Source organism: Harpia harpyja, chromosome 3 (genome assembly GCF_026419915.1).
Source record: "Harpia harpyja isolate bHarHar1 chromosome 3, bHarHar1 primary haplotype, whole genome shotgun sequence".
NCBI lineage: Eukaryota > Metazoa > Chordata > Aves > Accipitriformes > Accipitridae > Harpia > Harpia harpyja.
This window is the reverse complement of record NC_068942.1, coordinates 52,246,930-52,262,149: the sequence shown is the minus strand read 5'-3', so window position 1 is coordinate 52,262,149 and position 15,220 is coordinate 52,246,930. Positions and strand designations below refer to the sequence as shown.

General features: G+C 33.9%; 1 protein-coding gene and 1 long non-coding RNA gene across 3 annotated transcripts in view; one reads left to right on the top strand and one right to left on the bottom strand.

The window, feature by feature from the left end:
• Positions 1 to 12,733, top strand: part of LOC128139730 (uncharacterized) — a 50,979-nt gene extending 38,246 nt beyond the window's left edge. The window contains exons 6-10 of the long non-coding RNA XR_008234488.1: positions 2,571 to 2,749; positions 3,433 to 3,502; positions 5,233 to 5,323; positions 11,559 to 11,674; positions 12,397 to 12,733. This is a non-coding gene — a long non-coding RNA (uncharacterized LOC128139730). The remainder of the gene's footprint in view (positions 1 to 2,570; positions 2,750 to 3,432; positions 3,503 to 5,232; positions 5,324 to 11,558; positions 11,675 to 12,396) is intronic.
• The window catches only part of SCFD1 (sec1 family domain containing 1), a 54,255-nt gene that overhangs the window by 682 nt on the left and 38,353 nt on the right, over positions 1 to 15,220 (bottom strand). Inside the window, exons 20-24 of one of the 2 annotated variants that reach the window (XM_052782537.1) lie at positions 13,293 to 13,346; positions 8,584 to 8,636; positions 5,844 to 5,877; positions 4,546 to 4,611; positions 477 to 545 (exon numbers count right to left, since the gene is read on the bottom strand). In XM_052782537.1, the coding sequence (XP_052638497.1) occupies positions 477 to 545; positions 4,546 to 4,611; positions 5,844 to 5,877; positions 8,584 to 8,636; positions 13,293 to 13,346 (276 nt within the window). The remainder of the gene's footprint in view (positions 1 to 476; positions 546 to 4,545; positions 4,612 to 5,843; positions 5,878 to 8,583; positions 8,637 to 13,292; positions 13,347 to 15,220) is intronic. The other variant, XM_052782538.1, reaches the window with a different exon arrangement.

The following is a 15,220-nucleotide window of genomic DNA, read 5'->3' as shown; positions in this document are numbered from 1 at the left end:
AGAGTAATGGTGATGATGTTTTCAACAGCACTAAAAGATTGATTTTAGTACTGGTATGGACAACATCAAGCTCCCACTAGGCCAGTATTTATAAATAGCAAAATTTAGGACAAAGGTTTAAAGATCACAGTTCAATAGCAGTTTTTAACTTGTAAAAGTTGCTAGAATAGCCTGGAAAGACATGCTATTTGTGAAAGTATCAAGAACGGAGTCATTTTTTTCATTAGGATTTATGTTAAGGCAATTATTATGAAGTTGTTCACCTGCATTACCTGTGAACTCACATTGGCAATACAGGCCTTCAAAAGTTAATTAAAAATAATGACTCCAAACCCCAATTTCCATCAAGTGAAAATAGATAACAAGAACATGTATTAATCTTTCACAAATAGTTTGTTTTTTCCATGGAGAGATGGTAAGTAAGTCAACACACAGTTACAGAAATAATTATTATAGAGGTTATCAAATGTACCTACCTGTTTTATAAACTGTGTAGCATTAAAAAGTTCACTGCAGCCATACAGGACATGTTTGCCTTGTTTACCCTAAAAAAAAAAAAAAAGAAAGGACAGGAAGAAATCAAGTCTTTAACAGAACAGAATAGCAGAATTGGCTTAAACTAATTGTATACCAAAAAAAAATATCTTGATGATGTTGAAGTCTTACACTTTTGGCTGGAAAAAGAACAGTTGTTCCACCAGAGCAAAAAAACCCTGTAATTAAATTGAAGTGGAAAATGAGAGACCAGAGGCAGAAAGAATGTGGAAATAATGGGGCATTTTACACATTTAAACTCACTAAAATAATGGCACTGCGCTAAGAATAACAACATATTTACCATTTCTGTTGTGTTAGAGCCGGAAAACTTCAATCTGTAATTCATTTCCATGTGATGATGTAAAAAACAGCACTTTTTTTGGTAAAGGGATTCTGAAACAGTTATGTTGATTTCAATCGGCTGTATGATAAACCTAGTTTGCAGTTTAACTGCATTTGCTTGATAGGCTACCAAAGTGCTATGTTAGCAGTTTGGAAGTAAAAATTAGTTTAAGTAATACATAGCTTCAGACTGAGTTTATTTCCAGTGTTGGGCTAATAATCCCATGGCTCCTCAAAGTTCAAGCATAGGCTTGAGAAATCTGTTTCACTGTTAAATTATTTTGCATTTTCCTGTATTAGTTAGGTAAAACTTACTTATTAAAGAGCAAAATAGGAACATAAGCCTTGACAAAATGATTTTGTTTCATATGTATTACCAATTGTGCCGTTTCAGCAGAAAGTAACAGAAGCAGATTCGAATAGTCCTTAGCTGGTGGTCACATGCTAATTGGGCAGATGGTAATCCTGGTTCAAGTCCTCATCTGTATTAATTTTGAGTGGTTTGTGGCAATAAGTGATTCTTGTCACTGAGCAGGATCTTGAGCTTGCATCTTCCCACTTTTCAGGCCAGTTTTTTTAATCTTGATGCCCGAACAGGTCTGGTTTTGATCTAAACTGGTATTTTGAAAGATCCGCTTCAGTAGTCTGACTGAATAGCATTTGTTTCTGCCTAGGACCCCCCAAAATTTTAAACTATACAGATATTTGTGAAATGGGACTGTTGCCTTTCAGGCAGCTCTAAAATTCATTAACATACACTTCCAGTCTGTCGTATATATTCTTCTAAAAAAAGTAATTTTTAAAATGTGTATGCTTTTACTTAAAGTTAATTACTTAGTCCATTAAAACAAAGAGCTACATCTCCAAATAATTATTGGAGTCAAGTCGAAACTGCTTAACATCTAAAAAAACCCCAAACCTCAGTACTCTTCCAAAGTCCAGTGTTATTTAATGACTGAGAAACTTATGCTGGATTTACATTTCTTGTGATAAATGCTACCGTCTATCCCAGGTAGATTGGAACAGATTATCAAGCAGCATCTTTCTAACCATCTACAAAAGAAAATTAAAGGACATGCTAAATTCTTTTGCACAAAACAGTATGCTAGTCTCCTCTTGGAGGCTCCCTGTGGCTTGCAATTTTGATTACACATTTTCAGCATGTTGAACTGAACTTGGCCAATATATTTATTTTAAGGCACAATCTGCCTTACTGACATTGTAAATATTTGCTTTTTGACAATGTGAAATAGTCCATTCTAGCACAGAACTGCTAATAATTGGATTTGAGGGTTCCTCTTAATTGTCCTACACAAAAAACCCAGACTGTCAAAGCTGAATGAACATTGCTTCCTGTTTTAGAAAATTTTAAATACTTTCTCTGTGCTTTCCAAGGCAAACTGGCAAAACAGATAGTGCTTAGAAAAATAAAGCAGTGAATAAAAGCTTTGTGGTATCTGCTTGCAAGAACAGAGCTGTTGATTTTTCTCTTTTTATTCTGGAGGAAGACTGATTGAATATTAGAATAATTAATAAGCTACATCTGTTGAAACAACAGATGCTGGAAGTGTACCACATGGAAAAGCAAATTTTATTGGATAAGCCTGTAAGTCACCTGGGAGAGGCAGACAAGTCTCTGGGGAGTGGGAGGTGGAATTAAGGCTTTCATTGACCTTTCTTGTTTTTTCAAGAGTGAGCAGCTAAATGGAATAAAGGTGAGGGAGTCTTCCCCCTTGGGGAGGTCATCTCCCACTGACTAAGTATGCAGTCTGAAGAAACATACAGCACCCTTCAGCTGTGACAACTGATGATGAAGAAACCTCTGTCCATGGGTTCCAGAAGAATAACTATGTCCAACTTCTGACTCTCCGTAAGATCTAACATTATCGTTCCTGTAGTTTTTAGCTCCTTCTGTCCTCTCCATCTACCAAATGACCTCCTGTTTGCCCTCTTATTCCTCATAAACTTCAGCTTCCTGTCACTTTGTATGAAGTGCTGAGTGTTTAACTTGTCCTTATACAAAGGCTCTGTGTATATACCTATAAGCATACACAGCAAACCTCAGCTCTGTCAGTATGCAGCTACATATCAGAGAAATGTATTAGCCTCTAGGGGATTCAGAGTTTTATTTTAGTAGGAAGTAACAAATACACATCATTAATACACATGTTGCTGGGCATTCTTTTGAATTGATATGGCACCTGAAGCAGCTTTGGGTAAACTAAGGAGCAAGCCAAAAGTTTGACAGTGCACTCTGCTCCAGGCAGATGCCCCAATGAATGCTATAATTAGTTATCCAGAACAGTGGAAAGTGCTAAGCTGAGCCTGAACAATTTCTTTAACTTACATTCCCCTTCCTCTCCCTTCCCCTATCCAGACCAGCTCTGTTCCAAAATGGCTGCCTGTTGGGGGCGGGGGGAAACAACTCTGCACACACGTTCTGACTTTATGTTCTTCAAGATTTACCTGGACATAAAACTCTCATGTACTTGTTTTGTGGAAGAAGTGTTTTTCAGTAACTAATGCTCCATATTTATTCTTTTGTGTGAAAAGCCTCCATCCAATCCACCACAGGACAGGACGATCGTACCATGAACAAGGTCATGATCTGGAGGGAAGAATGGTATGCTGCTGCTCTTAAATAATTTATTACCTACTTCAAAATTTTATCAAGGTTCCTTTTGTATTTTTTTTTATGCCTGGAAAGTGCTTGAATCCCACACCCCTGCCTTCCAAGAACTGTAATGATGTAGTTACTTTTCTCTGTCCACTGAGTTTTGGTATACATGTGTTCTGCTAGGCTGGCCAGCTGGAACCAGAGAACTTAAATCTGTTACACCAGCATTACATAGTTGGTTATGTATTTTCTGCTTTGTGCATATGACACCTCTTATGATTTCTACACAGAATCAAATGATGCAGCATATCACGAATAAGCTTCTGTTAACTCATTAGCAAAACTTCTAAATGTGGATAAATAATAAATGCTCAGATATTGATGCTGATCTGATCTTTGCTTTGACAGATAGCATAGTATTTGCATTATGTTGGCTTCTGAAACAAGACATTATGCTCAAGACTGTTGTAAAATAAGATACTGTTATCTGTAGGCCTTGTTTTGAACTGACTTCATGTTGTGAAGTTGCATATGAAAAAGCACCGTAGTATCTCTTCTGTATTCATGAAAACTAGAGAATTCTGAGCAGTTCCTTACTTTCAAGGCTATGATATGCTACAGCTGCTTTATTTAACAGCAGCAAATGAAAACTAGTAACAGGACTCCAAAACAATATGAACAGCCAAACTGACAGCATTTGATGTGTTGGTACAGAAGACAGGTTAATTCAGTTAGCTACATCTGCTGACAGTTTCCAACCATGTTAGTGTGTATGAAGACAAAATAAAGCAGAACGCAGTTTATTTACTCAATTAAAAAGTGCAACATGAGCAAAAATACCAGAAACAGTAACTCTTTGTTGGTCTGAATTAATACTCCACATTTTCTACTGATTTCGTACATACTTTTTTCCCAGAGTCTGTATATAATAAGGATGTTAAGGCTAGTTTCATAGACTTAATCTTCTAAATACTAAATGTTACACAAACCCTGCTAAAACTGGTTTCTATCAGTAAGTTATGGACTACAACCGACAGAAGTGCACATACCTTTATGTAGTCAATAAGATTTTGATATTCAATGTAGTTGCCTCCTCCAACTACAAACACTATTGCCTAAAAGGCAACACACATATAATCAGAGTACGCATTCAAATTCTTAACATTTCAGTGGTAAAATATATACCAAATCATTAAACCTACAGTAAAAATCATCCTAATCACACTGCAGTCTAATAAGAACCGGATACAGAACCACTAGCTTCCTGCCCTAAAGAAGATAATAGAAGAGTTTTTAGTAGGATGCAGAACAGCAAGCTTTTAACACGTCACTGTCTTCTACTAAGAAATATTTGAAACGTATGCAGTTTCAACATGTTACTTCTTTGAGTGGAGATGTCTCCAGTGTCCACAGGAACAGTTAAAATATTTCCATGGATGCTTAAGAATTAATTTGGGACATAAATAAAATACTTCTGTTATAAAGGAATATGCTTTTTCATTATTTTCCCCCCTCCCACTTACCACTGGTAATAATCTATAACATTACAGACCACCAGTATTTTCTGGGCTATCTTTAAAAGAGAACACTTAATGAATAGAAAAAGGAGACTTAAGAGTTGCATCATTTTTGTTAACATTCACTATCCAAAATTGCTTGACTACACTATATGAATTTTATATAGACATTTTTGCTAGCCATATATATATGACACCACGTCTATTTCTTTTGTTCAGGAGGATAATTAAGACATTTCAAGAGAAATCTGAGACATTTGTATATTGCCAAGGCAAAGATTTTGCTTATGAAACTTGGTAGTAAGATCAGGTAAGCAAGACTTTTACTATTTGCAAATACTTATGTTGAAAATTACTGAAAGTTACTGGCATTAGTATAAAATTACATTTGTTGTTTTGCTTTTTTCCTTTAATTGCAGAGACTGTTTAAATTACTGTCACTTAAATCAGTGGTCAACACTGCTGTTTAAAGCCAGGCAAAGGATTAAATCTAGAGAACATTCTAAAGATCTGGTATAAAAATGGGGTTTTTAAATTGCTGAGTACCCAATTATGATATTAATAAATCCCTGTAATTACCTCCAGAAGAATTTTCTAGATTTTTTTTTTTCCTCCAGTATTAGTTAATGTTTGCATAGTCCTTTGAAGATGAAAAGACTTCTTCAGAATAACAGCTAATTATAATTAATACTAGGTATAATTAGTCTAAGTAGTTTTTGCAAACAAGACCTCTCGTTTTCTTAATTGTGATCATCAAAAATGACTGGTACTTCAGGATTTATTTTTTTTTTAACACATGAACATTGAAAAATAATTTCTATGTGACTTACCTCCTGGAATGGATTTTTGTTTCTTGGAACTGAGCTATAAAAAGAAACACAAACTACAATTTAAATTTTATTAGACATTAATATAAATACGCAAAATAAGTATCATGCACACATGTTTATGGAATACTATATAATATTAGACAAACAAAATAGAACAATAATTGCCTTTCTGCATTCATTCTGTAAGTATTTTATTTAAATGATTTGTTATGGAAAATCATTCATTCTACAGGGCTGAATACATGAGTAAACAGGAGTTTTACTTCATCAGTTTAAAGGTTGCTGTTTGAATCATAAGCTTTATGTCAACACTTCTTTTCGAGCTTAAAAGCTCTAACTATAGTGCTGCTAGCTAGGAGCAAATACAACGAGTAAAAAATTTCATCAGTATTAGCACAGTTCATGACACTTCCAAATCCTGCCTATTGGAATCTTAACTAGGTAAGCCAGTCAGTGTGCAGTGCCTGCATGTGTACTTATTGATGCTTCAAAAATCTCAAAACCTACTATAGGTAGCAGGAATGTGTTCTGCTGTCAGGTGTCACAGCAACAACACTAGGATTAAAATGATTTAAGGAGGAAGATGTAAGTTACAGTTTGGCTGGTACAGACTCTTCTTCATTTGAATACACAGTCCTAGCCACAGGGAATTAGCAGGGAGAGGGGGAGAAACCTCTTTTCCTGCATCACCTTGCATCTTCAGCAGGAAGGGAAAAAGCAAAGAGAAAGCTCTGAAGGGTCAGTCTGCTCTCCTGCCCTTTGCTCGCTACCCTCCTGCCCTGTACCGGCCTGCAGCCCCAGGTAGTCAAATACATCTTCTGTTCTAACGCAGATTAAAAGCATTGCATTTTGCCCTTCAACTTACCTTTTGCCTTATTTCAAGAAGTTTTCTCTGAGTGACCAACAACAATTGAACCAACACAGAGTCCAGTGTACCAGAAAAATAGGTTTTGAGAGGGAATGGCTATCTCTAACATGTTGTTTTGATCTGGCATGGGTACTACAGACTGCCCATAAGTGGAACTGTTAGCCCAATTCTCTCGTTGTTTGAATATGATACGACAAATCCACATACATTTTGTGTTATCCTTTCAGAGGGCAAGGCCTGTTTATACTTGATGTAGGCTTTACACAGGATATAAAGATACTGTTTTGTTAAGACTGAATTACAGTAATGTAGATCCTACTCTATTTAAAAAATAATAGGTAGAAATGCCAGTATTTCTTAAAACAGGAGTATGTTAGAAAAAAATTAGTCACTTTTTAATATCATTCCATTAATTATACTAATTGATATTGTTATTTTAAACTAGTAATATTTTGTCAAGCCAGCCAAGCTATGGTTTTTTATCATCTACATGAATAGTTGAAGGGAGAATTAGAAGAAACCCTTATATAGCTATACTAGAGTTTTGTTATCATGCTCAAATATGATTTAAGGAATATAACTTCAGTTTATGTACAAAACCCAAACCAACCCCAAACCAGAAATTAAGTTTTTCCCTATAATGATTATTGTAGCTATACAGAATGGCACATTAATGAACTGGTGTAAATGCATATCTTTACATTGTTTAAAGCAATGTAAGAACTACATGGAGTGGGTAAAAAGGCACATTTATATGAGAAAACCCCTTCGGCTTTAATAAAACAAATCTTTGCACTTCTGCACAAAATCCTCCAAAAATGCTATAAAAGCAAACAAAACAATGAAAGTTGCAATTAAAATGAAACATAAAATACTGGCAATTTTCTTTTTTGATGCTTTGAAAATCTGCTTATCTTTGAAATTATATAGTCTGTAATAATACTTTCCAATGAAACATACACATTATCTGAAATTTGTTTGCTATTACTACTTATGCTGTCAGAAATATACTTTCCATGTTTCAAGACTAGAGGAAGCAGAGACAGATTTTAATGTAAATAACTAAAACCAATTCTGGACCTATTTTATCCATAGTCATCCTGTAATAAATCCCTGCAATGAAACAAGCTGATTGTTTTCCCACAGGTTTGGTGAAAATTATTTTTAGAAGGTATGTTAAAATTAACTATCTTCTCTGTTTCTAGGATATTAGAGGTGCGATTATCAGCCACAGTTATTGGTTAAAGATATAAAGCAAAAGATACAAATTTATAAACTTCTAGTGTAATTCCACTTCCTCTCTTTTATTGGCAAAATAAACTATATCCAACTCTCCCTTGATATGCACATGAATATAAAATGTGCACCTGCCTATACGAGAGCAAATGCAGTCAATTTTTTGTGATTTTTTTTTTTGCAAGTTCATTAACAAATTACTAAATAAGAGTTGTATTCAAATGAAAATTTTAACTGTTTAAAAAGTGATAAAGAAATTTTGGTGCACTATCCAATGACTTTTTAATTTAACAGTGAAAACCTACAAATTTTTCAAAGAAACCAAGCAGTACACCTATAAAGAATTCTAACATTTATTATTGCTAAATATTAGTACACATTCCTGTGACTAAACCAATGTACATGTTAGCAGCATGTTCAGTCACTGGAACAAAAGATTTTTTTTTCTGCAGTGTTATAAAAATTTATCTGGTTGATCCACTTCCTGTTGTGAATTCTTTCAACAGCAACTGTTGTAACTTAGAATTAATGACTACAAGTAGTTAATTGTAGTCAGCATGTAAAATAGGAAATCCGGTTTTAAGTTAGCCTTTTCACAGGGTATGAGGAAAGAAGCAAAATTCATAGTAAACTCACCTGTCACTGCCTCGTAGCATCTTGGGGTCAAAATACCGGTAGTCATCTGTCTCCTATTAAAAACATACTTTTTATCTCAAAAGATTGGAATTTTGGCTTATGAATTTCTGCTTGTATCTATTACATTAAACATCATTCAAACCAATGTCGTTTTGCACTTAGCAGTCACATCTTTCAAAATTAATTGTGGTGTCTACTAATACTTACGGTATTTGTACATAGCTGAACCAGTACAGAATAAACAACAGTGAGAGAGCTATGAAGGGTGCTATTGAGCTTTTTGTTTCTGGTTCATCTAAAATTGACTATTACACACTTTCCAAAAAATACATTGGTTGCATAATAAATCCCAATAGAAAGGCAGTAGGCAGAAAGAAAAATTAAGGTGCTACCAGCTTTAGAGGAACATCACAGGGTTAGTTATAAACGCTAAAATTTTCCAGGTTAGAGATCTGCTATTGATTTAATATTATAAAACAAAACACTTCTATGGCAATGAATGCTAAATACAAGATAGATCAAAATCTGCTACTGTTATGTAACTTACTCTTTTCATTTCATGATTTATGACTACTATTAAACCAAAATTAAGCTCTTGAAGAAATGAGTTCCACAAGAATTTGACAAGTCTGACTGTCTAAACTATACCAAAAAAAAAATGTTCTTCACACAAAACACTGAGGCACTTCCAGTATTTTTATTGGCAACAAGCAGGATTTTTGCCAATTATTACGGATGAAAAACAAAACTTCTTAGTAACTGCTTCTGACAACTACTTGGCTTTCTTCTGTTTCTATACTACATTTTCACCCAGGTACTGTGAAGTTTAGTTTGTGGATAAACTGCGTGCAGGACTACAGTTGATTTCATCTGGGTGCTTACATGCAAAATCTCTGTGTTTTGATGATTCTGTAGAGCAGAAATAATTCTTCTTGAGCAGCAGCCATTTTCTGGGGAGTTTATTGGAGCTCACAAAGCATAACTACCTCTAATACTACAAAATATTTAGCATACGTGTGGTGGTTACACACACAGGAAATAAATCTATTTGATATTAAGGACTTACATGTAATTATATAAAATATGTCTCTCATCCCCAAGTTTAGTTTTTTAAAAAATTTAATTTAGATCTAATTTCACACTGAAGCCCTGTAAAATGCTTTTATATGCTCCACCAGGAATTTCAACTGCATTTGTAAAGGCTACCAGCTTTATGATTTTGGCAGCCTTGTACATAAAGGTGGTATAGTAGCGCCTTTGAAGTAATGAGAGAGCTGGGAAAGGATAGATATTGCTACTAAAACTGAGAGATATTTGAGAAACCTTTAACTTGGATAAAGAGCTGCAGCTTCCCCACATGTTAGAATGAATTACAGATCAATGCCAGAACTAAAATCAGAGTTAAAAAACCAGTATTACAAACATTTCCTCCTGAATGTGTTACTGCTGTGTTTTTTTCACTGTGGGCTTATGTAAGTAGACACACAAAAAGTGGTAAAGTAATAGAAGTGTGATAAGCTAGTTTATTTTTTTTGTTGTTTTAAATACACCATTCCTGCTGAAATCAGTTCTGAGGGTGCAGGCAAAGGAACCCTACTAGATTTTGTTTACTTTAAGAAATAGCTAGTCTGCCAATAAAACCAACTGTATAGCAGTTTCCTTAGACACAACTGAATCTGTGACTTCCTAAGCAATTCCAGACTAAAATTCATACTTTCGAAATTATAAACTTAATTTTCAAGATTTCGAATTAAAATGGAAAAAGACCCATGGAAATATGCTTGACTTTCAGTCTGTATTGGTTTTCTGCAGAAGCTAACATGACTAGTTTGGATTAAGGAAGTCCTCCATTTTTAGAATTTTTTTGTTGTAATGCATGAAAGGTAATCATACGGTATATCCTAAGCCTGAAAGATACTATATTCACTGAAAGGGATGATATTAACCAAAATACAGTTCCATTCACAAATAAGACTTGCCTTCCTCTTAAGTGAATACAAATGCACATACTATATTGACAGAGGCTAAACCCCTTTGGGACTTTGTCATAAAAATATTAAAGGTTTACTTATCAAAGACAAGAAGAATCAAAGCATTTTGTGGAAGATACTTAAAAGAATCTCGGTAATTCTGTAGTAAGTGGTGGTGGTCAATTTCACAACTATGGGTTAAAATTTATGTATACTTGACAATACGATTTATTTTTTTTTGTTAGGAGGATTTAAGGTTTTAATCAATCTTTATTTAGCGATACCAAACCAAAGCAACTATGTTATTAGATTTATGAAAAGAACATTCCTTTATGAAAACATAATCCCAAAAGTAATTGCTTAAAAACCTGCTTCAACCAATAAATGTTAATACTATACAAAAAAACCCAAGTAACGGATTCCTTTAAGGTCATCAATGAATGTTTCTGAATAAGTATTTCAAGAAAAAGTGTAACTATAGTTAAACAATCTAGACAAATTAAAAAAATTACAGGATGGTATTATTGCCCATAAGAACTGTTCTATCTGTTCCTGCTTTCGAAAAACTTGGAAAGCACAGGTGGAGACTCATTTGTGCTTCCTGGTAGCTGTGAAACAAATGCAGCAGCAGGGACAAGTAATACACAAAGTGATTTACAGATAACCCTACAGAGCTTTGCACAGCATATCATTCTAAATAGGTTTAAAATCGCAAGTGACAGTAATATTTGCGAATGTTGGCGATACAAGTCGTATATTTCATATATTTATTGTTGCATTTTATACTTAGAAAATAATTTATTTACGTTCTTTGTAATAATTGTTTGACTTCTCAATAATCTGTTCTAATTTTGCATTACAACTTTTATCTGTATGTACATTTCATACAGTGATCACTGTAGTTAGTAAGATTCAATTAATTATAAAGGAAATTTTTTTCTATTTTGTAAAAAAAAAAAAAAATCTTAAGCTTTTTTCCCCCCTCCCTTTGTATTTTACCTGCAGTGCAAAAAATTCTGGGAAATAGAAAAGGACCTCAAACATCAGAAGATGAAGAGAGGCCACAGTGGTCTATTTCTACACATTGACCTTTTCCAGATACAATTTCATTTCTGTTGATGGTACAGCAAGTCTAAACATGTTCCAGAATGACTCTCTGGCTTGCTTCTGTTAGCTGAAACTTACTCAAAAAGTTGCTGTCAAATTTCCTGCAGGTTAGCAGAATCATTCTTTAGGGCTTGCCTGGTCTCTTATGACTTGAAAAGTAGGACTCCCTGTTTTGGGCCATGAATACCAGTCTCTGACATGGCAGTGAAACATGAAGCTGCTGTCCGACTGCCTCGGTCTCTGCTTTTTCAAGTGAGAAGATCAATGTTTTCTCCAAATTATCAAAGTGATCGTGGCTGTTTTCTACTAAGTGAACTGTAACAATATCACATCAGCAAAAAGCCCCCGTGTGACTTGTACACTTTTCCAAATCAATTCCTAAACTTGTAGCCTGAGAAAGCTAGCGTTTAAGAAAAATTGTTTTCTTTTTTCACCTACTTGTAAGTTATCTGTAGTTTTTAATTTTGGATTTCTGTATTAAGTGTTCTGAGTGACCTCTACTGGTTGACTAGATAAAAGTAGCTCCGTACCTCTTTTCTAGGTCTTGCAAATAGGGACAACAATCCACTGCCACTGAAAACAAGTGTCAATTTCTTTCTTTGTTAAGAGAGCGCGAATTTTCTGCTAACAATCATGACAATATATTATCTATGAAATACAGTTTAAGAAAGGACAGGATTACTTGCATGTTGATCATTTTCATATTTTACCATTATTTATCTCCCTTTACATATAGTTAATACCTGAAGTTGAAAGTGGACTAAGAAGAATGTTTTAAACCTACTAACCAGTGTGAAATATTACAATTGCATCTCTCTGACACTGATGTCATTAAAACAGGATGACTGATACAATGTGGCAAACATATTAAAGCTTTCTAAATTACTTTTAACAGGTGATTTTTTCAGAACAAGTTTGTGCACAGGATGGTTTTATGTAAGAGTTCTGAAGGAACGAAGTACATAGTAAGAAAAGACTGCTTTGACTATACACTACGTATAAAAAGACAGGGCTATTTTTAGCTGTAAATTCTAGCAAATGTCTTGACTATCTAGCTAACATTTAAGCGTTTCAAAAGTAACTTATGTAAGTCTGAGCAAATTTTCACAGAAATAAGGGGAAAAGAGGACTTTTCTGACAGAAAACCAACTCTGATTGCAAACTGAAAGACTGCATGAGTACTAAAATATTTTCCTCTGAATAGTAAAGCTCTAAAGATGTGGGAAACAAAATTTTCTTTAACATACCTCTCTAACTACTTTGCTTCTGAAATTGCACTCAAAAAAAAAAAAATCCCCTTGATGCAAAGAAAATTTCAGCCCACGGTTCAACTTTTAGAAATTTCGGAGCAGCAGAAACTCAGTATAGCACAAGAGTAACAGAAGCTCAGAATTGGAAAAAACCCTCAAAAACATTAGTTCCAATGAGACACAATAAATAGTCATTATTTAGAAACTATTTTTATGCAAAAAATCTTATGAAATAGTTATGAAAATGGATCTATTCTTGAGATACAGCATGATTAGATTTAACTGCATTACCATGAAAAAAAATAGCCATGGCATATTACATCTCACAGCCTCAAGATTTCATTTGTTCCACTTCTTTCCATCTGAAAGCATTTATACTCACGGGGTTTGACTTCATCTCCATAAGGTTGTCCAATATACGTGTGACTGGTAGATTCTGTAAAACATAATGTGAAATTAATGGAATGCGGAAATGCTTACTAAGAATTATTCACAGGCATGCTATTATTTACAGAATAGTTTACAGAGCATTTGAAATACTACTTTAAACAGTTTTTTCTTGTATTTTGTAAAGGTTGAGCATTTTTATCATCACCTAAACTACCTTTCTGTACAGACAATGCAAACATCTGAGGAGCATCTAGCTAGGGGATGAACAGAAAGTGTAAAAAGAAGTGTGAAGACAAGAACGGAGTTGTATTTAGGTATTACCAATATATGCAGACATGTGATGATGTATGCATTCTTATTAAAAAAATACTTTGCAGTTTAAGGAAAGAATTTTAAAGCTGAAGATGAGAATTAAGGGTGTGATTCTAAAAAAGAACTAATGTTGTCAAAGAAATGGGTAAAAAAAGCAATCCTGGCAACAAATGCTTGGATGAACTGGAAAGGAATAAACTGTGAGATTCAAGATGACTTTTCCTTATTTAAGATGGGAAATGTTAACTTGGACAAAGGATCTGAAGCATTAAACAGTCAAACCACTTTAGTTATAAAAAACTGAGGGAGAGTTTACATAGCAACAGAATTGGAAACGTGTCTTGTTGACAGAATATATCAAAAAAGGACATTCCAAAAGATGATCTACAAATAACACTGAAAAATGCTTAGTAAAAACCCAATGTAAACCCCCAAATGACCGAATGAGGAATAAAAAGTTAACTTTAATAGAAATACCACAGACCTACATCAGGCTAAAAAATATGAGGAAGAATAGTATTTTATTTGGCTACCCCAAAACACCTGGAGAAGAAATTAAAAGCCAGAAAAAAATATCCTGAAAACATTGGCATTGTGGCTTCTTACTCACTCAGAACCCAAAACAAAGCTAGCCATTTTGTCAAGAATGCTAACTTTTTAAAGCCACACGTTAGAAGAAATGACAAAATGTTTAATTCAAGAAGAACAGGAAGTCTTATTTAGAATAGAATTATTATTTATTGTTACAAGTAACAGTTTATCTGAATATCTCTCTATAAAATACAATATACAGGCAAGCTGCATATTTATAACAGTTTTCTCAACTATATTTCATGACATGCCACTGATTTGTAACTGTGCAATGCGACTTATCATATCTAGTCATAGTGAAATTCCTGCAGAATAAATTTCATTGACTTCCATACAAAAGCCACGGGCACCATCTTTTAAAACCTTTATGTGATAGCTGACATTTTTCATGCATTAATTATGTGTATAATAGGATGACTAAACAAACAACAGCTATGATAAGATTAATTATGTCAAAAAGATAGATCTTTAATTAGAGGTAAGATTTAATTTTATTTAGTTCTGATATGCTGTATTTCTAAGTTAAATTCTGATTCTTCCGCTAAGAATTATAATACGACAAATGATCTTTTTCTTAGAAATCTTGATGTCAAAATATTACAGAATTAAGATTTTTAACAGTAAATATTTATTTATTGCCACCTGATGAAAGTGCATTTTGGAGAAAATAATGTGTCCTCTACAGGCAAGCAGGGTTCTGGGAACCACAATTCAAAATTTCAGCTACAACGAGTTATACAACCAGTGTGTCTTTTTTTTGTTGTTTGTTTTCTATTGGGGGGTGTACAATGGAATCTAATTCCTTACAAATGGAGGTATTAAAAGAAAATTTGAACATTATTCATTACTTCTCTAAAAACCAGAAGCTACAAAGTGATAGATCTATCCACCAGCAGAGGCTGATGTTTGTTTTTTACTGTACACCTAATTTTATTAATATGACAGAGGTACTGAAAGTTGTTTTTCTAAGTGTTCACAACGCTGATGTGATACTTTTTTTTTAATTGTTTTTTAAAC